The following is a 23,516-nucleotide window of genomic DNA, read 5'->3' as shown; positions in this document are numbered from 1 at the left end:
GTATATGAATGCTATTTGCAAACACAGTGTCACTGAAAAAGGAAACACCAAGGAAACATAAAGGTGCCTTTATTCATGTCCATGCCATCTAAAGCTACTAGAACGGTAATCAGGATTGTGAGAAGGGACGAGTCATAACCTAAAACAACAACAATAATAAAAGCTCTGGGACATTTGTCCTCTGAATTGCAAGTGTGAGCTCAAAAGAATTTGCACATTGGTGAACTAGTTTCCTCCCTGAGAAATTCGCTTTCCCATTGTCTGCCTCCAGCATGTGTCTGTCTGGGTTAAGGCCTGGACAGTGGTGGGATGGTGTGTAGTCTCTTTCCAGATCTGGGCTGGGTGCAGTCAGGCTCCAGGGCCCTCGCTGGCCTGGGCAGGCGGCCTCCGCAGCTCCTCTACCATCTGCAGCAGCGCAGACCGCTCCAGCTCCAAAGCCAGCGTGGCCTGCTTCAGCTTGCTTTCATTGCTCAGCAGCTTCTCTATTGTGGCCTCAAGGCTTTGGATTCTGCTATTTGCCACCTGGAGAATGAAAGGAGTGATGAGAATGTACCTGTCCATTATGACATAGCAGGGGGTCCTGTGCACTTGGCCATCCAGCTGAGGAGACGCTTACCAGAGTTAGCCTATGATTATTAATTTTGGCCACACATGTTTTTCTCAATTTCCCATGTAGACAGGCTGAACCAGACTGCAATATCTTAGAGCACCTTCCCTGATCCCAGGTCACCACTACAGGCAGGACCAAGGTGATGGCCAAAGAGTGCTTCAGGAGGAAGAGACAGAGGCCAGGAACACACAGCTCCTGCTGTGCTAGAACACTGTTCTAAGCCATATATGTAATATACAAACTGCTTTGATTCACAATGATTTCTATATGAAGTTCTATGGAGTAACAGCTCCCTATCCTGAAATTCTTTATTTCCCTTGGAGTAGCAAGATAGCATTGCAAGATGCCCAGGATGAGAGCATGCTGCTAAGAGGTCTGCACTGGCTCCCTGAGTGGCCATCACCCCCTGAATGTGAGAGTGAGCAGTGTCCTCCTTCCTATCCTAGAGGAGGAACAAAGCTCTCAGTTCACATCCGTAGAGCCTAGCACACTACCAGTACCAGAGAAGAAAGCCTTCCAATGCTGCCTTGGCAATGGGGCCTCTCTTCCTTAATCTTCTCTAGTGACACGGGGCCATCCTTGAGAGGACCACAAAAGTTCTAACACTGAGAGAGGAGCCTTTCTGTAGAGCAGCGGCTGGTAAGGATTGCTACCTTATTAATCCAGTTTGGCTCTTCACATGCCCCCATTTATTTCATGCAGGAAAAAACTTTCTTGGCTTCTCATTTAAAAGCCAAGAAAAAAAAGTGCATTTGAACTTATATATCCTTATGGCAGAGAGACAGAAAGACAGCTTATGACCCAAAGTCAAGCTTCAGCTGTGCCATTGGAATACTCAAAATAAAAAGGAGTAAATGGCTGAGGGCTGGTCTCTGTCAATTTGAGAGGGGAAGGTGGACATCCTGGTACACATCTCTAAGACACACCCTGTGATCCTCAAAATCCACCAACACATACCCCACCCCCCCACCCCCCAGCTCAGTAAATAAGACCCTTGCCTGGTTATTTACCACTCTGCATTAATGGCAGCTTTCCTCAGTAAGACTGAAGACAGAAATCTCTCTCAGACTCTGACTTCCAGTCCCTAGCTCATAGTGGGTGCTAAAAAACTAGCTGCCATAAGAAATCTGTGTATTTCTATCTGTCAGTACCAGGTATGTCTATGCAGTTATGTGCTGCTGGACAAATAGGTTAAAAAGAACAGTTCCAGCTTCTAGAACTACATTTTCTTATTTTGTTTTTAAGAAAATCTACTTCATACTTATTTCATCCATTTATTTTAAATGAATGAACAACAGTGTATCTACTTCAGACACATGAATAAGTGTATACAATTTTAGAAATACCTTAAAGATTATATAAATAAATAAATAAGCAAACAAATAAATGCTGGCTTTGAACTCAGGGACTGCCAAGCCATGCTTTCGCACTGGTTATTTTTGAGATAGGGCTAACATTTTTTTTTCCCCTGGGGCTTGAACTCAGGGCCTGGAACTGTCCCTGATCTGCTTTTGCTCAAGGCTAGCACTCTACCATTTGAGCCACAGTGCCACTTCCAGCTTGTTCTGTTTATGTGGTACTGAGGAACAGAACCCAGGGCTTCATGCATGCTAGGCAAGCACTCTACCACTAAGCCATATCCTCAGGCCCAGGTATCACATTTTTATCTAGGCCTGTGCCTGGACTCTGATTCTCCTAATTTGTTCTTCCTGTAATAAATGGGATCACAGGCATGCACCATCACACCCAGCTTATTCCACTGAGATGGAGCCCCATGAACTTTTTTGCCCTGATTCTGTTTCCCAAGTAGCTATGATTACAGGCATGGGACATTGCACCCAGCTGTTAACACGTAAAGGTGTGCAGTTTCACAGCAGCAGCACCCCCATCCCTCCCACCAAACCCTTGTGGGCAGTAGCCTAACAGAGGGAACCTTTTATGTGAGAACTGCTTGCTGCCTTAACAAGCTCAAAGCATTGTCTGTGAATGCGAGCTCCCGCAGAAGTGCTCCATCATGTTATGCTTCAGAGGTCTCCTGCTGGCTCAGAAGACACTGAAAATGACCACCTACACTGTGCATGCATCCCAGCAGGCCAAAGAAGTCTCTGTGCCCCACACTCTCCTCAAGCTCTCTTCTGATTACGGCTGACACTCTAGGAGAATATATACAGGCATGCTTTCAGTTAGGACAACTCAAACTTAGGGAACAAAAGAAGTTAAATTGTGGTTCTGGTTTGGTCTAGTTCTTCTACAGCAAACATCTACTAGGATCTACTAGGATAGATGCTGTGCGGGAGGAATGTGCTTGATTTATTTAAGTCCAAGATGAAGACTGGAACTTGGCACTTGACTCTTTCACTCACTGGCTAGTGCTTTACCAATTGAGCCATGCCTCCAACCCCAACGAATGCACTTCTGACAAAGGCTACACTTAGAACATCAGGCTGTTAAATGCTGGTATTTCTACAGCATGGCCAAGCTTCCTGTCTCTGGACAAGAAGGGATGGGGGCACTTAATTTACAACCAGCCTAGCACTGGCAAACAATGCTAAAAACATTCCCCAAGTATTGTTCAACACTACCTATGACATTAAAAAGGTAGGATGTAGAGTTACTATATGCTAGTTGCCTGAGAAAGAAGTAACACTTTTCATAACGTCTTTCTGTGCCTGTCACCCAGATAAGGGAACAGGATGGGTGGTCTGTCTGGGGTGACAGAGTGGGGCCCTCTCTGGGTCTGGTAGGTCCAGGCCTATGAATGGCATCATGGTGCTCACCCTGTCTCTCCCTCTGCTGGCCAGGCTGTACTGCCTTGTCTTCTGTGTGTCCTCTACTACATTTATTCATGTCCCAATGGAAGTTCTAGAGAGGAGAACTATGCCCTTTGCTAATCAAATCTCTGCATTAGTTCCAAGGACTCAGATACTGACTACATGTTCTGGTTTATTCTGTTAGGTAGATTTCTGTATTGCTTCCCTTCCTCATTACCCTGGGTGGACCTAGATTGCTCTGCTCATGGCAGTGAAGGCTCTCAATTCTTGTCAAGGTAAATAGCACAACTGATGGCATTCAGCTGGCAGTACCACAGAATGTGGGACTAAGTATGTCTCTAGGTCTGTCTCCTAGTGCAAAAAGAACCTCTCAGTAAGCTCCAGGACTGTCTGACCTTAGCAAGAACATCTGTCTGCACCCTAATAAAAAGGACCAATTTTCTTGGGATACCTTTGATCACAACTACAAACAGACAAGGGTGAGAAAGAGCCTCCAGGCATGGGAAAGTCCAGTCTGCGGTTGCCCTTGGTGAGTTAATAAGCTACTATCTGCTGTAATTCAGGAAGCTGCTTTATAAATATGCTTTACCTGCAATTGTTCTAGGAGGTCAAGGTTCTGTTTGCGTAAGCTGCTGTTGGTTTTCTCTAATTTATCCATTCTTTGGTTGTCACTGAGAGGAGAGGAATCAATAAGTTCTTCTTGAAGCACATGGTACTCAACCTCATAAGCTTGTAACTGTTTAGCAATATCCATCTCAAACACCTGTTAAGTGCAGAAAAGTTATTAGGCTTCAAAATGAGAATGATTTCACACACACACACACACACACACACACAGGTGTGCCCACACGATCATGTTAGTGAGCATATGCCCTTTATTCCCAGATCAGCAGTCTTGGAATTACACAAACTACATAAGGAGCAGTGGCCATTCTGAAGAGGTAGTTGTCTTACTTGAGAAAGAAAGATATAAAAATCATCTAGAATATTTACAAGGTATCAGTAAATGCAGGTTCCTGATACTCATCTTCAAAAAGCCAAATCTTGTATTTAAAAGAATTTAGAAAAATTATTTTTAGTTCTTGTTTTCTCTGAAAATTCTACTAGGTTAGACACATCAACTATGGGTTGAAAGGAAGAAGAAAAAAAACAAAGAATCATGCTATCTGCACAGTCACTAGGTCAAAGTTTAATTATAAATCAGCTGGGTTTTCAGAGTTGCAAGAACAGCTAAGTAATGGAACTGCTTAATAAAACCTCCTCTTTGCACAGGGATTTGCAGAAATGAGCCAAACCCAAATGTCACCCACACGGCTGAGTGAATACAAAACAATGCCTAGTTGTCTCCCTTCCCATAATGGCAACAGAGATGACCAAACCGCTCATGTGAAACACAACCCCAAAATGCACAGTGACTCAAGGGAGGGCAGTTCTACTTTCTCCTAGTGAGTAAGCTGCAGGGCTGAGTGAGGCAGGGCATGAGAGGGAATCAGGAGACAGATACAGTGCAGTTCTGAGCATCCCCAGCCCCTTGGCTCTGCAGAGGAGAGAGCCCCAACATGGATCTGATGGCTCCTAGAATTCAAGGTCAGAAGAGAGATCAGAGAACGGAATTAGACTTCAAAAGAGCAAAATCCACCTCTCTGCTGCCTTTTCTTATGAAATGAACACCAATATATAAAAAAAAAGTCAGTAGAAAATGAGCTGCCCCTCATGGTACCTGGGAGCATTTACATTAGCCCACCTTCCTGAGCATCAACTCTCAAAAGCACATTCACTTTCTCATCATTTCCAACAACCTTATTTTACTTTCTCTTTGTTGGAATGTATTAGTATGTCCCCTTCCATTTTAATTTAACAACCTCCATCTTAGGTCTTCAGCCCTTTCTCCCTGAAATCAGGTGACCAGACCAGACCAGACCAGACCTGACTGCAACTGTCTTCCCTGCCCCCCCCCCCACCTGATACCCTTCAGCTGCAGGAGTGGAATGCCTTCTGCCCAGACCTAACTGCAACTGTTGCAATCAGGAAACTCCACCCTGGCTAAGTGCTATATTTGATCCCAGCTGCAACTGCAGAGAATTCCCTGCTCCTAGTGGGATTTTCCATCCCTAGCCCTTGGCCCTATAAAGATACCCTCTTTGTACAAAGACAAACATTGCGCCCAGCCCGAAAGGCACAGCCTTGTCAGCTTGCTGACAATAAACTTTTGCTGTATGTGACTTGATGTCTGCATGGTCTTCTGGGCTGGAGCTTTCAGGATGAATTTTCTTATTTCTCGGTGATTAATACTAAGTATGCTCAAAAGTAATTCCATGCCTACAAATTAAAATATATGACATGAGGAGGGAAGGGAGGTGATAGAGAATAATTTACCATACTGAACTGATTTATTTTTATTTTTGTTCCTTCAGAATAACCATGAAGTCAGCCGGAATTATCATCTCCATGTCAGTCCAGGTAAGGAACGCTCAGGTTTTGAGTCAGCCATGAATCTGGAGCTCCACTGGCAATTCTCTGAATGACCTTGAGCAAGTAAGTCCTTTAACTTCTCTGGCTTCAGTTCCTGGCCACAAATATGAGGCTAATCACTACTGCCTCCCGGCATCAAGCTGAAGATAAAATGGGACAACTCACAGAAGGTTCTAGCACATGCCTGGCAAGCTCCCTTAGCAAAGAGATCTGGTTCTACTCGCCTGTCACAGACCCCTCCCACATTTCAGCTTTGTGCCTCAGAACTACAATGGATGCCACATCATGGAACATATGAACAGTGTGAACAGAGCAAACCCCACAAACCTGAAGCCAGAGTATGTTGTGGCACTGTAGCTAAAAATACCACACAGAACAAGTGTTACACACATGATTACTTCCTTTCATCCACCAAGGTTTATTTTTAGACAATTTCCTAACCTGGGAAACCTGGGAACAAAGCCTCTGGCCTATTATGCAGACTAATGACCAGCTAAGGTTAATAGCTCTCAGCTGCAACCAAGGGCTACACCCTTCCTGACCTCGCCAATCCCTAGGAACCACCCTAAGGCACATTCATCCTGGTTTAACTTCATCGTTATCTTCTGATGGCCAAAACACAGCCCTGATTTTGCAGTTATGCCCCAGATCTGAAGCCCAACAGTTCACTGGATAGGTGATGGTAAAAGTTTAGGCCAATGACTTGTGCAAGAAATAGAAAAAGGAAGGGTGAGCACAAGTGACTCACTGTGCCAGTTCTTAGAGAAAGAGCAAGTGACTCACTGTGCCAGTTCTTAGAGAAAGAGCAGGAAGAGAGTAAGGCCTAATCCTGTCTAGGGATCTTGGGTCCCTTTTTCTCCACCAAATAAAGAATTATAAGGACAGGAAAGTGAGAACAGAGGCAAAGTGAGAGTAAGGCACCAAGGAAATGAAAATGGTCTCTTGGCTACCAATGGATTAGTATATGCTTGCAATCAGTCCTGTCCACCAGCTTCCCTAGCAAGGAGGAAGAGGAGAGTACAGACATATTGAGGTACGAGAGTGAGAAATAGGACCCAGAAATTGGTAGTCCAACTGCAGTGCTCATGGGGATCATTTTATATCCCTTTGGGTGAGTTTCAGCTGTTCTGCAATCTGGCTGGTCACTGTCCCCTCATCCTAAGGGGTGCCTCTCCCCTGCTTGGGTCTGCTTCAGGGCTTTGCTTCCATCAGAGTCACTGTCTTTGTTTCCCAAGGTCTTTAGGAAGAGAATGGTGTGTTATTTCCACAGGGCTGCTGTTTCTTTCTCCCTGACTGCCTCATCTTTCTCTTTCTGCCTCTTCCTCAGTCCTATGGAATCCGAGCAAAGCACAATCAATGAAGAGAAAAGACTATTAAAAACATGGTGCTGTGGGAAAGCAGCCCACACAACTAGGTGTGGTCCATTTCTTGCACAAGTACATCTCTGGCTGTCACACAGCTTGAAAGATGTTTTTTCTAGGTCCTGTGAACTAGCTAAAAGTCCCCCAACTTTGAATCTGTGCCCTTTGATCTGAGCTATTTTCTGCTCTGTAATCACCATGGGCTCCAAAAAGGACCAGAATCACAGATAAGCAATCTTATGTGGAAGGCAAACTGCCCCTCAAATAAGCATTGTCCTCTTCTTATCATCTTTAAGCAAACATTAAAGCCAAAAATTTTGGAGACCACTTTTTCCTGTTCTGTTCCAGTAATAAAGCAGTAACTTCAACAGAACTCCTAGAAGGGCAAAAACTGAACTAACAGTTAACCTGTAATTTGGAGCTGTTTTAACTACACATATCTTTCTTGCTTCCTGCCTCTAATTCTTCCTATTCAACATGAAGCCAATGTCTGAAAATGTCCTTAAGTGCTGTCTTTCCATGGCATAATAAACCTCTTTTCTCTGCCAGTCATCATGTTTATTTGGCATATGGGGGTGAGTGGCTGGACCTAACTTGGCAAAGTAGGAATTACCTATTTCCCTATGTTCGATGCTTTGACAAACAGAACCATTCATTTTCTTTGTTATTGTAGCTACATTATAGGAAGCATAAAAAACAAAATTACCAATACAATTTTATCTTATATTTCCTATCATCTTTATTACTATCAGTATGTTTTATTACTTGTAAAAGGATAACCTAAATTTTTTTTCAGTTGCTATATGTTCTTCATAACCACAAATGTATATGGCATTCTATCAACTTGATATACCACAGCCATATCATCTGGTCCTCCTCAGGTTTTGGACATCTGTCAAATATTTGTTATCTTGGATGACAATTCTAACAGAGTATTGTTAGATATATGGCAACTCCTATACTTTGGATGAGTTCCTAACAATACATTGCAAGAACTGGGATTATTGGGTCAAAAGAATGTATTTTATTGGCTGTAGTTCAAATTGCCTAACTGCTTCCCACATGGGACAAAGTACAATGGATGTCATTAGCATATTCCAATGTGCTGGCTACAGTCTACTTTTGGCATAGTGCATGGGCATTTAAAAAGTATCAGTCCGTTAACCTAGTAGGTAAAGCATGGTATGTTATACATCCATCTATCTGAATTATGCATAAAGCTAAATTTTTTACCAAATATGTTTGTTATCTGGCTCTCCTTTTCAGTGAGTTGTGTGTTGATGTTCTTGGCTCATTTGCTGTGAAGACTCAGTATTTGTCTTTGTAGTCTGTAGATACTGTAAAATGAAGCCACTTACTCTAAGTTCTTGTAGTACTAGTTACATATGTTTCACCTTCCGAATTCCCAGATCCTGGTCCCCAGTCTGCTAGTTTCAGTGGCACACCAGGGTTGACAGGGTGAGCAGTCTGCCTGGGTGTCAGCAAAAGGGGTACACCAACTATAGTAAGTTTAACAATGATAAAGCTGACTAAAAGTTGGTCTGCTCTTTATTATCACCACATGTAAGCAACTGTGAACAATGCCAGTGAAATACTTCTAGCTATATCCCACCATCTTGGTGTGGCACCAATTGTCTTCTTACAAAAGTACTCTTTTTCAATAGTGCTAACTGCCCAAGAGTGAGGGTTCCCCAAAGAGCTGAAGAGGCTGCCTGGAAGTTGCACTCTATTCTCAACAGTTAACTGGGTAAGTCTCAGGTTTCCATCCAACAAGCTCAAGTACAACTGGGCCGGTATACTTCACCAAAGTTGCCCACAGCAGAACTTTCAAATGGGCTATGTATGGGAATCTTTTGGGGATCCGAGTAGGTCTGGTGTGGGGTCCCAAATCCTGCCATTCCAACAAGTTTCTACATATCACAGTGAACAGACCTAAAGGATGTTACTGGCTCAGCCTCCCAAAGCCACCCTCCAACCTGTCCTGCCAATCAGCTGAACACTGGGACAAGACTACAACACCAACCTTCCCCTGGTATTAATCATTCTCAGAGTTCCCTTCTTCCTGTTTCCGTATACCCAGCTCTTTCCTCAGTGAGGATCAGGTTACTCTGAGGCTTCAAAGACTTCTGCCTTAGGTCTTCTGTTACTAGCTTCTGAGGCTGTACCCATCCTGTCATACTGAGCTACTCCCTCCATCTGGGAGCAAGGCTATGTCCCAGATGCTCAAATTGAAACCATTTACAGGGAGGCCATTTAATGAAATGGGGCCATGGATGTCACAAAGGACTGCCTACACTCCATTCTTAAGACTGCAGCATGTCAACACACAAGCTAATGCCCTGTCAGCTGCCATGAATGCATCTACCACTTCCACTATGTGGGCTTCCTAACTCAGGCCTGAGGCTTCCCAAAGACAAGAAGCTCTTGGCTCTTGGACTTACTCACCCTCTTGAGGGGAGCAGGTCAGCAGGCTTTACATGGTCAAGTTCCAGATCTGAATGCAGATGGGGAGAAGGTCTGACAGGTGCCTGAAGTTTTATTTATTTATTTTTTATCAAGACTGTCACTGGAATAAAATCTTGGGATGTAGTTTTTTTTGTGTGTGTGTGCTAGCTGGAACTGCTCTGTTGTATCATGTGCCTCTGGTGTGTGTGTGACAATCTTATAGCTCAGGATCAGCAAACTATAGCCTATAGATGAATTCTTCCTACAGCCTAAAATAAAGTATTATTATGACATGGATTATTTCATCCCTTTATATGTTGTCTATAGTTCTTTTTTGTATATATTTTTATGTCTATAGGTCTACATTGCAAATGCAGAACTGGATAGCTGCAACTTTACAAGCTGCAAAGCCTGAAATGCGTTCTGTCTGGCCTTTATACAATATACTGACTAAACCTGATTGAGTTCATTCTAGGCCCAGTCAGACTCAACTCCCTTGGCTCCAACAGCAGCACAGGTACATTGTAGACTCATTCCCACAGGTTTTGCTTTTACATATATAATGTTGGACGTGCTTGGTCTCCTACTCATACAGATGAGGACTGGAATATCATGTCCCAGAATTGTTAGAGGAGTCAGTGGAATACTGAGGTCAAACAGAATACCAAGTTCAAAAACAGTTGCTTAAACAACATCGAGGACATGTACATACAACTGTTCTCTTCCCATGATGGGTCCATTTCTATACTTCCAGCCTGATACAAACGAGGAGGTAAATTGAATGCTGGCAGGGACAGCTGTCTCTGAATCAGGGCATCAGGAAGTCCATCTGGTCTACGTAACCAAAAGTTCTCTAGGTTTGCCTCAGAATTTACAAAACCTAAGTATATACATCAAAAGCCCTAAGAAGGGAATAAAAGACTGAAAATACATCACTGTAAGTGCCAGTGGCTCAGGCCTGTAATCCTAGCTACTCAGGAAGTTGAGATCTGAGGATTGTGGTTCAAAGCCAATCTGGACAAGAAAAGTCCATGAGACTCTTACCACCAATTAACAACCAAAAATCTGGAAGTGGCTTAAGTGGTAAATCATCAGCTTTGAGCAAAAATGCTAAGGGACACACACACATACACACATGCACGCGCACACACACAGAGTAAACACATCAGAAATATGAGAGTCTAAAGGGGAAAGAATTCAGTGGCAAGAGGCAAGACATAGGTCTTAATGACTCCAAAGCTCTTGGAACTGCTAAAGCACTTTGAAGTGATATGAGTCTTGATCCCCTATCCTGCCCTTCATAGCAGACTATCTTCTAGCTAATTAATCACAAGAATGCCCTCACAATTGCATGAGGTCATGCAACTTGGCCAAAATTAAGGACTCTACTAGACAAAGTTATTCACATGGAAAGGATCATGCCAGGTAAGTAATTAAATGCAGAGATACAGAGCCCATCAGTTAAGTAAAGTGCAGAGGAGAGCACTCTTTCATACTGGCAAATGTAGTATGTAAAGATCCAAACTAATAATCTGATATAAAACCAGGTCAAACACGGGCCTTTTTCTGAACTTAATACCCTGGTAGAACAGCCAATGAAAATCACAAACATTGCATCTGGATGCAATCTGCTGGAATCTACTACTATCCTGGATTACCAGAGATCTTCAGAATAAAGAATAAAGAATAAAGACTAGTTGGCTGTTCGTTTTTACCCGTTTATTCTTTTTTTTTTAAACTTTTTTTTATTGTGAAAATATCACACAGAGGGGTTACAATTACAAGGGCAAGATAATGAGTACATTTCTTATCAAGCATTGTTGCCTCCTCCTTTGTTTCCCCTTCCCATCCTCCCTCTCCCCCCACCTCCCTCACCCCCCACCCCTCGGCCAAAGTTGTAAAGTTCGTTTTTCTACATAACGACTTGTACATCTCGTTGCAATTTTACCCGTTTATTCTATGTTTTTGTAATGTGTGGTATGGATTCTAGGCTTAGGAGAGGACCAACTGCTGATGAAATCTCTTCTAGCACATTCTTAGTATGATGCTTAATTCTGACTATAAACTTAATTGGATTGAGAGATGCCTAGGAATTGTTAAGGCACACTGCTGAGTTGTCTGTGAGGGTGTTCAGAGATATGATTGACATACAGAATAGCAACTGAGGGAGAAAGACTTGTCTGAATATAGGGCATACCGTCCAATAGGCTAGGGGGCCCAAGTGGAACAAAAGAGACAAGGAAGTGCCAGCCAGTGCACGCAAGCTTCATTCATCCCAAGCAGGCACATCTATTGTGCCATCACATCTGCTGGCAGACTCCAGTTGCTTTTGCCTTTCTAAAAAGCAACTCTCCAGGGGGGTTGACCGGCCTGCGGTCTGGGTCTGGGCTAAATGATGGTTTTCCTTGTCCAGAGGCTTCCAGTTTCTTGGATTGAGCAGCTATTGGGTTCTCTGGCTCTCTATCTTACATAGTAGGGGCTATCCAAGCCTCTGGTCATGTAAACCAATCTAACAAATCCTTTTATAATATATATAATCTGCCCCTCCCCTGACCATAAGCAGCTCAGTCCATCATCATCAATAGTTATTACTAGAAGATTCTTCCTTAGGAAGAATTGAAATCTGCTCCTGTGCCTGATTCAAACCATTTGCCATCTGGTCTAGTAATTTCCAGCTAAATCTACCCCTCAACTTCTAGCATTTCAGAGTAATGGCTCTACTGTATATGAAAATGAGGGATGCTAGAAACCTCACAAGTGGAATGGCATTCAGGGGAAAAAAGAAAAGAAAACCCAACCCATAAGTAAATTTAAAAAATAACAGAACAAATTCATAGAATATATGCTGCCTGTCACAATTCTATTTATTTTCAGTACATTTTAACTAACACCACTCAGCAGAAAAATTCAAAACCCTCATTCTACAAAAGCCCACATTTTAGAAATCTATGTGTTTCAGCAGACCAAACAAATGCAACACAACAATGCTTATCTCAACTACAGCATCGCCACCCAGTTTTCTGGTGTCTCTTTACCATTCTAACCACAACATTCACACTCAAGTCAATACCTTTAATCATTCAAGGCTTATTTGTGTTGTGCCTCCTGACTTCCAGGCACCATGCAAGAGGCTGATCAGAACACAAGAGTGGTAGGAAACAGCTCCTGGTCAGAAAAAACCTAAGTTCTGAAAAGCCCTTAGCCATTTGCAAGGTCTGGACCCAATCATACCTGGTTGATGGTCTTCTCCATTTGTACCAAGCCCAGGTTGGGTAGTGTGTTTTTTATAAAGTCCACTATGGTCTCTAGGTTTTCATGCTGTAGAATCAAGGGCTTATGGCTACCCAGAAGACTTAAAGCCACTTTAAATATGACTTCTGATCCCTGAAGGAAGATCATATCTGGAAAACAGAGATGTGAAGAGTTAAATCATAGCAGAGTAGGACAAAATGCCATTCTGTTTCCTTTTCCTCAGAGCAGGAGGGAGGAAAACCGAACTCCAAACTGAAAATTTTATTTCCTGTTTAAGAGCCTGCTATTTCAGATAGGGTTGTCAAGACAATACTGCAAATAACAAAAATAACAGATAAACATCTGCTTAGGTTTCATCACAGATACAGATACAGATACAAAAATTTCCACTCTGAAAATGAGTTAAACTTAAGCATAGTTCCAAGCTTAAATTGAAAAAGAGAAAAAGATTTTTTAGTTGGGTTTTTCTAGCAATGCTTTGCATTTTAGGGGAGTTACCCAAACGCATGATATTATGAGTAAAACCAAAAGATTTGCACAGATGCAGCATCATAATGGAAGACAGAGTAAGACAAAATGTCTGTATCCTCTGATTTGAAATAAAGGATGAAATTAAAAGTTCTTTAAAAACTGTAAAAAGTCTATATGATTGCTAAAGTCCATTTTAAAACACAAGTATGCTGAATTTCAGTGTAACAATAGCTTTCACTTGGGGTTAAACTATGAATAGAGTGCAAAGAAGAAACTGCAGAGATACAAACATATCTAGGTATGGGTCTGATCCCCACAGGGTCACCTACTTTTAGGACAAAAAGGCACCCTTTATGGAGTTGTGCTGCTTTCTACAGACAGGCTGGGAATTACTGTGGGGGTAACTCTGCTTCACCATGCCTGCCATTCTCTGTATCCATGTCAGTCCCTTAAGTTTCTGTTGGACTAGGGAAGTTTTAATCAAGGACTTACTGAAGAAAAGAAATGGAAGGGTGAAGGAGCAACCCTTTAAAGCTTAAACTGGGAGGTAGGGGTTCCCAAACTTAACTGAACACACTCGGGGTAGCTTATATATTAAACAATACCTTTCTCTCTAGAATTATTACAAATTAAGCATAAATTGTGTGTGTGTGTGTTCACGTGCACACGTGCATGTACCCAGAAATAGGGCTTGAACTCAGGGCCTGCGTGCTGTCTAAATTTTTTCTCCAAGACTAGCGCTCTACTACTTGGGCTACAGTTCCACTGACCTTCAGCTGGCTAACTGGAAATAAGTCTCATGGGCTTTCCTGCCCAGGCTGGCTTTGAACTTCAATCCTCAGATCTCAGCCTCCTAAGTAGCTAGGATTACATGCATGAGCTATTAGTCCCCAGCTAAGCATAATTTTAAAATAATAAAAAAAAAATCCTAATTGCTTTTGAAAGTAGAGACTACATCACTGGACACCCCAGCTCCCAGCGCAGCAATCTGCTTCCTCTCAGCGGAGCTTTCTTCTTGTCACTTCTCTTCCCTGCATTTTCAGAACACCCAGAAACGGGCAGGAAGTTGAGAAAACCTTAAGTTTTACTGATTCCATCAGTTGGAAAATTACACTTTGCAGCTTGCTTGAGAGCAATGTAACTACTTTTCCTTGAAGATATCTCAGCATTTTTGTTAGTGTTTCATGGGGTATTGGGCTCTACTTGACAAAATGATTTTCCTCTGTGAGCTCACAGAGTCTCTTTCCTAGACACATTTATTTTAAACAATCCTTCCCTCCCTATCTATCCCTTTCTCCTGGGAGGCTGTGGTCTTCATGTTGTGGAGGCCCCACACTGCTGTCTGGAACAACTGGACAGTTTCCTGGCCATCAGACTTGTCTGGCTTTCCAAGTGTATTTTTATCCTAAGATCCCTCTGAAGCCTTTACTACTGCAGGTGGCTTCTGGATTTGTGCCAAACCTTTAGTTTTATGTCATCTCATCTTCATCTCCTTGGCAGAACATCCTAAAGAAAGACCTCAGGAGTTCAACACTGCAGCCTCTTCCTCCAACAAGACTGAGCCAGCTTCCCCATTTTTCAGATTTTTTTCCCCTCAAGGCACATACAGTTATAAGGTAAACAGAATCATTTATTTCAGGTTCTCTTCTTCCCTAACTATAAATATACAGGAGATGGCCATCTTCCTGTGGCTCTAGAGAACTGATATTCAGCCAAGTGTTATTACCAGATGTGATTCCCCACCCCACACACAAATGACAGTTGCCTCTTCAAGTAGCACATTCTAAATTTGACGTAACCTACTAATTAATATGTGAGATATGCTGATGCAAGTTGAGAATCTTTTACTTATGTATAAAATAGGGAATCAACAAAAGGTTGATCTGATCCAGGCTTAAAGGTCTGTAATGAAACGGGCCCCAGGAAATAAAGCCTGAATGAATGATAAGCTCCTAAATGTAAAACCAAGCTGTCTAGCATCATAAAGTTAGAGTTAAGTCAAGATGCTATATGTAGAAATGGTTTTTAAGAACTCATCTTTTCAGTGGAACCATCTGCGATTTTTATGTCTTGAAGGTTGGGATAGACTAAGCAAAAGAATTTCTAAAACAATATACACTTGATGTGTTTTAATAAGCTGATTCCAAAAGCATATCCCAATTATATGGTTTTAAGCTAACAAGTAACTCCCCATATATGACATTAATAGTACCTGATGTGGATAATTACTAAGTTTAAGCATCTTCCTCCCTCACAGTAAAATGTAAAAAGAATTCCAGTTGTCAAGCAAAAAGAAGACTTTTGTTTTCAAGTAGGGAAAACAAACCATACAAGAAAGGATTGTGCTTATGGTAGTTCACTGGGTAGCTGCTTTCACCTCTAAAACAGTTTTGAGAACTGATGTGAACATATATGTTCTCAAAGAACAAATCAAGAAAAGAAGATGGCCGGGTTGGTCGTTCATGCCTTAATCCTAGCTACTCAGGAGGCTGAGATTTGAGGATCACGGTTTAAAGCCAGCCTGGGCAGGAAAGTCCGTGAGACTCTTATCTCCAATAAACCACTAGAAAACCGAAAGTGGCGCTGTGGCTCAAGTGGCAGAGCGCTCACCTTGAGCTGAAGTTCAGCACCCAGGCTCAGAGTTCAAGCCCCATGACTGACAAGACAAAAAGGAAGGAAGGAAGGAAAGAAGGAAGGAAGGAAGGAAGGAAGGAAGGAAGGAAGGAAGGAAGGAAGGAAGGAAGGAAGGAAGGAAGGAAGGAAGAAGGGAAGAGAAAGAAAGGAAGGAAGGAAGGAAGAGAAGAAAAAAAGACGATGGATTAGTATCTGAACAATCTAAAATTACAGTGGGGCACAGAAGTGGAAGTAGCTGAGATATCTGGAAATGTGAACATATGACAGGTGTCAGGACAGAGTCGCCCCCACAGAGGTGTCACTCAAAGCCCTGACATGGGTGAATCAGAGAGTGACAGAAGAGAAAACAAAGAGCTAAGGACAGGGAAAGAAGAAAAAGGGGAGAGGATATAAAGGAAATCTCAGAAAGGTAATGGTCTGGAAGCCACAGGCTGAAAAGTTGTAAGATGCTAACTGTGAGCAAAGTCACAAGACAGAGGGGTTGAGGAAGGAAGGTGACTCATTAAAATTACACCTCTAGATGCTTGGCCAAATAGTCCAAAGATCTGGTATTGGGAGGACCTTGTGCTGAGGGTATCTGACCTAAACATCTATGGGAGCTCCAGGATTACCATGGTAAACAGTGCTTCAAAGTCCTCAAACCAATGCTGACTAAACCTAGACTAGCAAACAGTATCTCATCTTTGTGAGAGACACAGTTTCAAAAGTAAGTAGAGCCACTACTGAGTGAGAATAAGTGCAGCCATTGACAGGAGAATGCTGGTTCTGACAGACACATGTAGGAAGCTCACCAAAGACTCTGGCTACAAATCCCAGTGGGAACTGCGAGGCAAATACAGTGAGAAACCAGGGTGCAGCATAGAGGCTGGGGCCGATCTCGTGCTCCTCCAGGTGATTGTAGAGGTCTCTGTGGTAATCATGAAGAAGCCTTGAGAGCTGGTACATCTGGATCTGCAGGGACAGAGAATTAGGTTCCTTCTCCACATGCAAACTTGCTCATCCTCCTTAGGATGTGTGAGGGAATTATTAGTGACGTGAATAATCTACTTGGCTTGTGGTATCCATGGATGTCAGCTATTAATTCATCTAGCAAACTCTTCATGAGGCTCTGGGTGGAGTAGGTCCCAAACACACATGCTGGGTCTTCTACTACTTCTTTCCTATGTCCCCTTGTTTTCCTTGGCTAACTATCTCCTTTGTGCAAAAATTTCAAAAATTTTCTTACAGATACATTCTTAGTAAAATTCAAACCCAGGGGAATTTGAAACAAACAGCCTCTGCAAAGAGTAAATTGAGTGCATATCACAATTCTAGACAATATGTCAATTGTCCATGTAGCCAGTTCCCAGTATCTCCCAAAGCCACTCACAGCAAGACAAAAATAATTTGTTCAGGTCTACAGAAGAAATGTGTGTATCTTGGCAAGATAAAACAAGAAGGTTTTGTCTATGAATAAAATGGCTTTTTCCAGCTAAAGTTAAATCAACATCAAGGGTTGCTTCTTCAGAGAATCATCTGGATCTGACAGGAAGTTCACTCCATTCCTAGGACCCTCTGACTCACAGAGTTCATCAAGCCAACCCAGATTTGAGCAGTCCCATGGCTTGGGACTAAGGAAGCAACCTAGAGAGGACTGAAGTCTGACTGAGATCCTCCAAAGAGATGTCCAGCCCAAACTTGGAAAAATTAAATCTGTTTTCAGTTGCCTAGATATAAATCCTCTTAATTACCAGCTGTGGCTCTTCTGTATCCAAAAAAGTCTAATCAACCAAGGCCTGAAACGATTTGTGTTCTAAGCTAAATTATATACAATTCAAACATTACTCTCTGTTGACAGCTGCCCCACAGTAAAGTCAATGGTGGGAATGCAGAAAGAGCCCAACAGCATGTGGAAAGTCCTGTATAGGACAAAACATCCAGTGGACAAAAAGGTTTCCTATTCTGTGTATGCATGCATGCATGTGTGCTGGCACTGAAGGGCCTTCAACTCAGGGCCTTGTACTCTTGCTTGGCTTTTTCACTCAAGGTTGTCTCTCTTACTTCTTGTCATACTACTTCTGGCTTTTTTGCTGGCTAACTAGGAAAAAAAAAGTCTCATGGACTTTCCTGCTCAGGCTAGCTTCAAATCATGATCCTCAGATCTCAGTGCCCTATGTAGCTAGAATTATAGGCAAGAACTACTAGCACCAGTTAAAGATTTCCTGCTATGATTCATGTTCATGTGGTTCAGAGTCACCAGTTGAGGAAAGGAATTTTTAATTGCATAATGTATTGTTTCCCTCCACCTCCAAAAGAGCCCTTGGCTCTAACGGTACTTTCTAAAGCTCTGAAACAGAAGAATTGTGCTAGGAAATGAACATCTGGATGCATGCACTCACATTCTAAGCAATGTTGAGAAATATTCTCAAAGCAAGATCCATAGCTCTTCTCACCCCTCCAAAGCAGTGGGAACAGCACTGGCACATGCTGCTCTGTTTCATTTTCTTTTGACCAATTCATTCATTCAATAAATACTATTTCATCTCAGTCACTGTCTATAAACTGCAGACACAGCTCCAAGACTAGTTAGGTCTTCCTCTCACAAAGTTTATTTACTAAGAAAAATTGGAAAATAAATAGGTAGATAAGTAAATAAAAAGGATAGTTTCTGCCAGGGAATGTGTTATGCCAGATAAGGGAGACAAGATAACACAATACTGTGTGCTTGGGGGTTAAGTAAGAGCTTCTCCTAGGATGTGAGAGCTGAACTGAGCCCTGCATGACAGGAGAGCAGGCATGGCAGTGAGGGTGAGGACCCCTGGCTGAGAAAGTAGCAGGTGACAGGATGGGACGCAGAGTTCAAACTGCTTGATGGTTAATGAAGGGTCCAAGAATAAGGTCTCTGGAACCAGATTAGCTTGGGTTTAAATTCTAGCTCCTCCATTTGCTAAATATGTGATTAGTCCAATTACACATTCTGGTTCTTCACTCTAGAAGCTGAGCCAATCAATAGTGTCATCCTGCAGGGCATAATGCAGAAAAGTACATATGAAGCTCATGGAATAATGCCTAGTACAAAGCCTATGAGCAACATAGCCTATCACAGTGTAACTACTTCTAGAAAGCTCCTTAGATAATAAAGGGAAGAGGGGATATCATCCATATACTTATTGAAGATATAGGAATGCTTGATACCTGTAAAATTATCATGTCTGGCCGATACTGTTTTCGCAGTCCCATGTCAAACATCAGAAACTTGAGCATTTTAAATGCCTCTTCCTCACTCATATGGAGAAGCAAAATGCCAGCCACAAAGCTGAGACCTTGGCAGTATCCTACTTCCTGGTCCAGAAGTGAGTAGGCCTTCAGAATGTTGTAAAGCGACAGCTGCCCTGCTCCAAGCTGGGCAGAGAAGTATGGATGTGTTGGAAAGGTTCGCCCTGAGAAAACAACAAAACAAAACACACAAATAGTTTTGTTTTTTTTTTTAAAAAAAAGAAAAACCAAAGCAGAAAATAAAAGGAAAAGAAAAAGACAGACAGAAAGCCCATTGAACCAGAAATGCAACGTGCTTCAGGTTAAAGGAACAGGTCCTCAGAAGCTGGATCATAAGTCACTTAATCAACTTTTTTTTTTCCCTCCCTGAATCTTGAACCCAAGGCCTGGGCGCTGTCCTTTAAGCTTTTCTGCTCAAGGCTGGTGCTCTACCGCTTGAGCCACAGCTCCACTTCTGGCTTTTCAGTGGTTAACTGGAAATAACAGTCTTACAGTATTTCCTGCCCAGGCTCATTTTGAACTATGATTCTTACATTTCAGCTTCCTGAGTAGCTAGGATCAGAGGTGTGAGCCATCAGTGCCTGGCTATAAATCAGCTGTTAACATTACTTCTGCACTATAAAAAGGTTAGCTAGCTGGTTCCTTCCTGGAATAATACTTGAGATTAAAAATGATCAATCAAATCCTTTAAACATTTTATTTACATTTTGGGTGGTAGTTTAGGTTAGAGACGGGGAGGGGGGGTACCCTTTAGTCTACAAATACCTGGGTTTCAATTTAAAACCAAAAGAAAAGTGTTGGCCCTCCAAACACAGCCTCCATTCTCAAGAGAAACACAACAGCTGAGTTTCTTGGTGCTCACCAGATTGTATATCAACCAAATGTGACCAAAAGGCATGGCCTTACTACTGACCTTCTCTGCCAGCTTTTCCCAGACCGCCCACAATCTGCCAGCAAATGCTTCTCGTCACAATGCGCTTGTGTACTTTTAAACCACAGGCAGTGTGCTAAGACAGGCTGAGGGCCAGCTGCCTTCCAGAAAAGAGTTACAAAATACCTTTTGAAATCTTTAAAAAAAAAGGGCGGGGGAGGCTGGGAAGGTGGCTCAGTGGTAGAGCACTTGCCTTGCATGCATGAGGCCCTGGGTTTGATTCCTCAGCACCACATAAGCAAAAAGAAAAAAGCCGGAAGTAGTGCTGTGGTTCAAATGGTAGAGTGCTAGCCTTGAGCTGAAGAGCTGAGGGACACTGCTCATGCCCAGAGTTCAGGCCCCACAACCGGACCAAAACAAACAAACAAACAAAAAACCCAAGAAAACAAAAACCAAAAAAAAAAGAAAAGAAAAAGAATGATATTCAAATAAAAGGCTTTTTTCACTATTGCTGTTCAGGAAGTTTTATGGCAAATACCTTCCAAGACTCCTTTGTCCAGGAATGTGACTGATGGGAAAGAGTCTTGGGGGAGCAGAAAAGCGGCTAGTTAAGAATAGAGATGTGCTGGTCTAATCTGGACCCAGGTAAGAATCAGGGCCTGGCTGAGTCAGCAGCTGCATGTCTGCTGTAATTATACTGTCAGTAGAGGGAGAAGGATGCATTCAAGTGTTCCCCTCAGTTTTCGGAGAAAGCTTTCATCCACCTACATCGGCTTGTCTGAACATGATTTAAGAAAGCAGCAATGGACTCCTGATTTCCTGATCTGTATTCACTGCTTGCCTTCTCTGCCTCTTCACCCAACAAATCTTTCCCCCAGTGTTCCATGCATATGTCACCTTGCTGGTAGAAAGCAGTCGATAGTTCCCTAGTGCTCAAAGAACCCATGTTCCACTCCATTAGCCTCGAGGTCTGCACATGCCCCTCCCCACGTTCCCTTCTGGCTTTGTCCTCTCCACCAAGGTTTCACCCAGGCCCAGTAGTGGGTGCTGCTAGCTTCTCTGAGCCTGTTGGGAGTGTGTGCATCATGTTATATGGGGGTAGGAGTGGAGGGTGTACCTATGGGTAAGTGAGTAGGATCATGTCTGTACTTTTGTTAAAGTTTTAGATGCAACCAGGCTGTAAAGTGAGCTACAGATGGAGTTTAATATTTCCCAGTAATCACATTAAAAAGAGCTGAGTCAGGCACAGCGTCTCATACCTGTAACTCCAGCTAGAAGGCAGATATCAGGAAGATCCCACTTCAAGACAGTCTAGACAAAAAGTTAATGTGATCCTTTATCTCAACAAAATAAGCCAGCTGTGGTGGCATGCATCTGTGATCCCAGCTAGGTAGGAGGATCATGGTCTGGAGCCAGCAAACATGTGAGACCCTATCAGAAAAATAACTTAAAGCAAAACAGGGTTGAGGTGTGGCTCAAGAGAAAGAGTGACCTGTCGTGCAAGGGCTAGGCCCAGAATTTAAAAAAGCCAGTACCTCAAGAAAGAGGTAAAATTAACTTTAGCAAGGTATTTTGTTTAACCCAGCACATAAAATACTATCACTTCAATTATGTAATCAATACAAAAAAGAGACATTTTGCCTTCTCTTTTCAAAATCTAAAATCCAGCCATACTCTGTATACCGACAGCACACCTCAATTTAGACCACCCCGTTTCAAAGGATCATCAGCCTCTTACAGCTTCCACAATGGGCAGTGCAGTGCACTGTTCTCTGTAGCTTTCTCACGAGCAGGCAGCATCTCTGTCACCCCATTTTCCCCGGCAGCTCCCAGTTAGACAGAGCACCTCCTTTGCTCGTGCTCCTGTCCCAAACACAAACCCCTTTTCTTTGGGTTTTAAACAGGTGCTAATGGTTTCTGGAAGCTATAGCAACATATGGCATGGAGGAACTCTGGCAAGGGTTCAGCTTTTTGGACTACTTATTTTCGGTTTAGTCTGTGATGTGATCCTTCCCTTAGGTCAGGTATTGTTTCCTAGTTGAAGGCAGCCTCTACAGAGTCTAGAGCTCACAGCAGTTCCTTGCTGATGGGCAGAGTGGTCACTGCTCATTTAACCAGGCCAGCAGGCCAGCTGGAGAGAGTCCTATTCAAATGTGGTCATGCAATAGTAGCAAAGAAGCCTCACGGCATGCCCTATGAAGTCACAGGGCCTCTGCCTCATATGGAGTTTCATGCTCTGCCCTGACTGTCTTGGCATTTATAATCTTTGTACAGAAGCTTGCAATTTTGTTTGCACGAGGCCCTGCAAATGAGGCCCCCTCACTGGGGCGAAGGCAACTCTAGTCATCTTCCTCACATCACAGCTGTAGTCCCAAGTGCTTTGTTATGTGAAAGCAAAGCACAGCAGACCTGGGGCCACGTTCTGTCAGACATCCAACTTTACTAAATTCTAAAGCTGACAGCAAGATGGAACCATGCAGTATTTCCCCACAGGCTCCATCCTCAGGCCTCTAACAACCACTTCTGGAAAAGGACTCAGTTTGAAGGAAGACACTTTGGCAGTCTAATAGCAGAAGCAGGGCACCCAGTCTTTTTGCACCAATGCTCCATGGAATATGGGAACATGGGTTCAACAGGCACTGGCCTTGGGTTCTGCTCCAGAGTCACTAATAGCTTCCCAATTAACCACAGATCTGGAACATCATATCACTGACAGATAATCATCTGTAGCATCCCTTACACTAAGAACAATTCTATGGTGTGCGCTTCAATAGCATCTCAAGCAACCACCTCTAGCATATGCAGCTCTAAATAGTTCTTTGAACCTGGGCTTCTCCTTCTTTAAAATAGAACATACACTTGGCAGAGTTCTGGGTACATGTGCAATACCTCATATAAGTGGTTGCTATGAATGGATTCAATCAAGGGCAACCATCTTCAGAGATATCACACATATTCTCAAAAATTCAGCTTCCAACCAGTACAGAAAAAAAATGGTCTGTCTACCTTCCCAGACAAAATGTGAATGTGTTAAATGGAAGAGTATCAAACATGAGCACAAAGAAACTCCATGGTTATATTAAAAGGAAATGTAGGACTAAGAACACAGCTTGTGTAGGAGAATGAGAGGCCCCGAATTCAATCCCTAGCACCACCAAAAACAAGCAAATGAAAGAATGCTTCAAAACCCAACAAGATCATCCTTTAGGAATTTCCTAAAGACTATCACTCATTCACCTAAGCAATATCTGTCCAGGACCCATCTTTTCTTTGCCCATCACTTGAAGGTTGAAGGATCAGTAGGGATCACATCATTCAAGGACTTATTCAACAAGCACATCCCAGGCTGACCCCTAGCAAGAAATGCTTCAGTA

General features: G+C 42.8%; 1 protein-coding gene across 5 annotated transcripts in view; it reads right to left on the bottom strand.

The window, feature by feature from the left end:
• Positions 1-52: 52 nt before the first annotated feature.
• Tbc1d1 (TBC1 domain family member 1) overlaps positions 53-23,516 on the bottom strand; it is a 186,544-nt gene continuing 163,080 nt past the window's right edge. For all 5 annotated transcript variants that reach the window (XM_042678450.1, XM_042678449.1, XM_042678452.1 and 2 more), the window contains 5 exons: positions 19,191-19,435; positions 16,808-16,967; positions 12,891-13,060; positions 3,971-4,144; positions 53-522 (listed from right to left, as the gene is read on the bottom strand). In XM_042678450.1, the coding sequence (XP_042534384.1) occupies positions 349-522; positions 3,971-4,144; positions 12,891-13,060; positions 16,808-16,967; positions 19,191-19,435 (923 nt within the window). In that variant the 3' untranslated portion in view covers positions 53-348. The remainder of the gene's footprint in view (positions 523-3,970; positions 4,145-12,890; positions 13,061-16,807; positions 16,968-19,190; positions 19,436-23,516) is intronic.

Source organism: Dipodomys spectabilis, unplaced genomic scaffold (assembly GCF_019054845.1).
Source record: "Dipodomys spectabilis isolate Male_0828 unplaced genomic scaffold, ASM1905484v1 ptg000043l, whole genome shotgun sequence".
Classification (NCBI taxonomy): Eukaryota; Metazoa; Chordata; class Mammalia; order Rodentia; family Heteromyidae; genus Dipodomys; species Dipodomys spectabilis.
The sequence above is the reverse complement of the archived record's forward strand: the minus strand, read 5'-3'. Positions and strand labels throughout refer to the sequence as shown.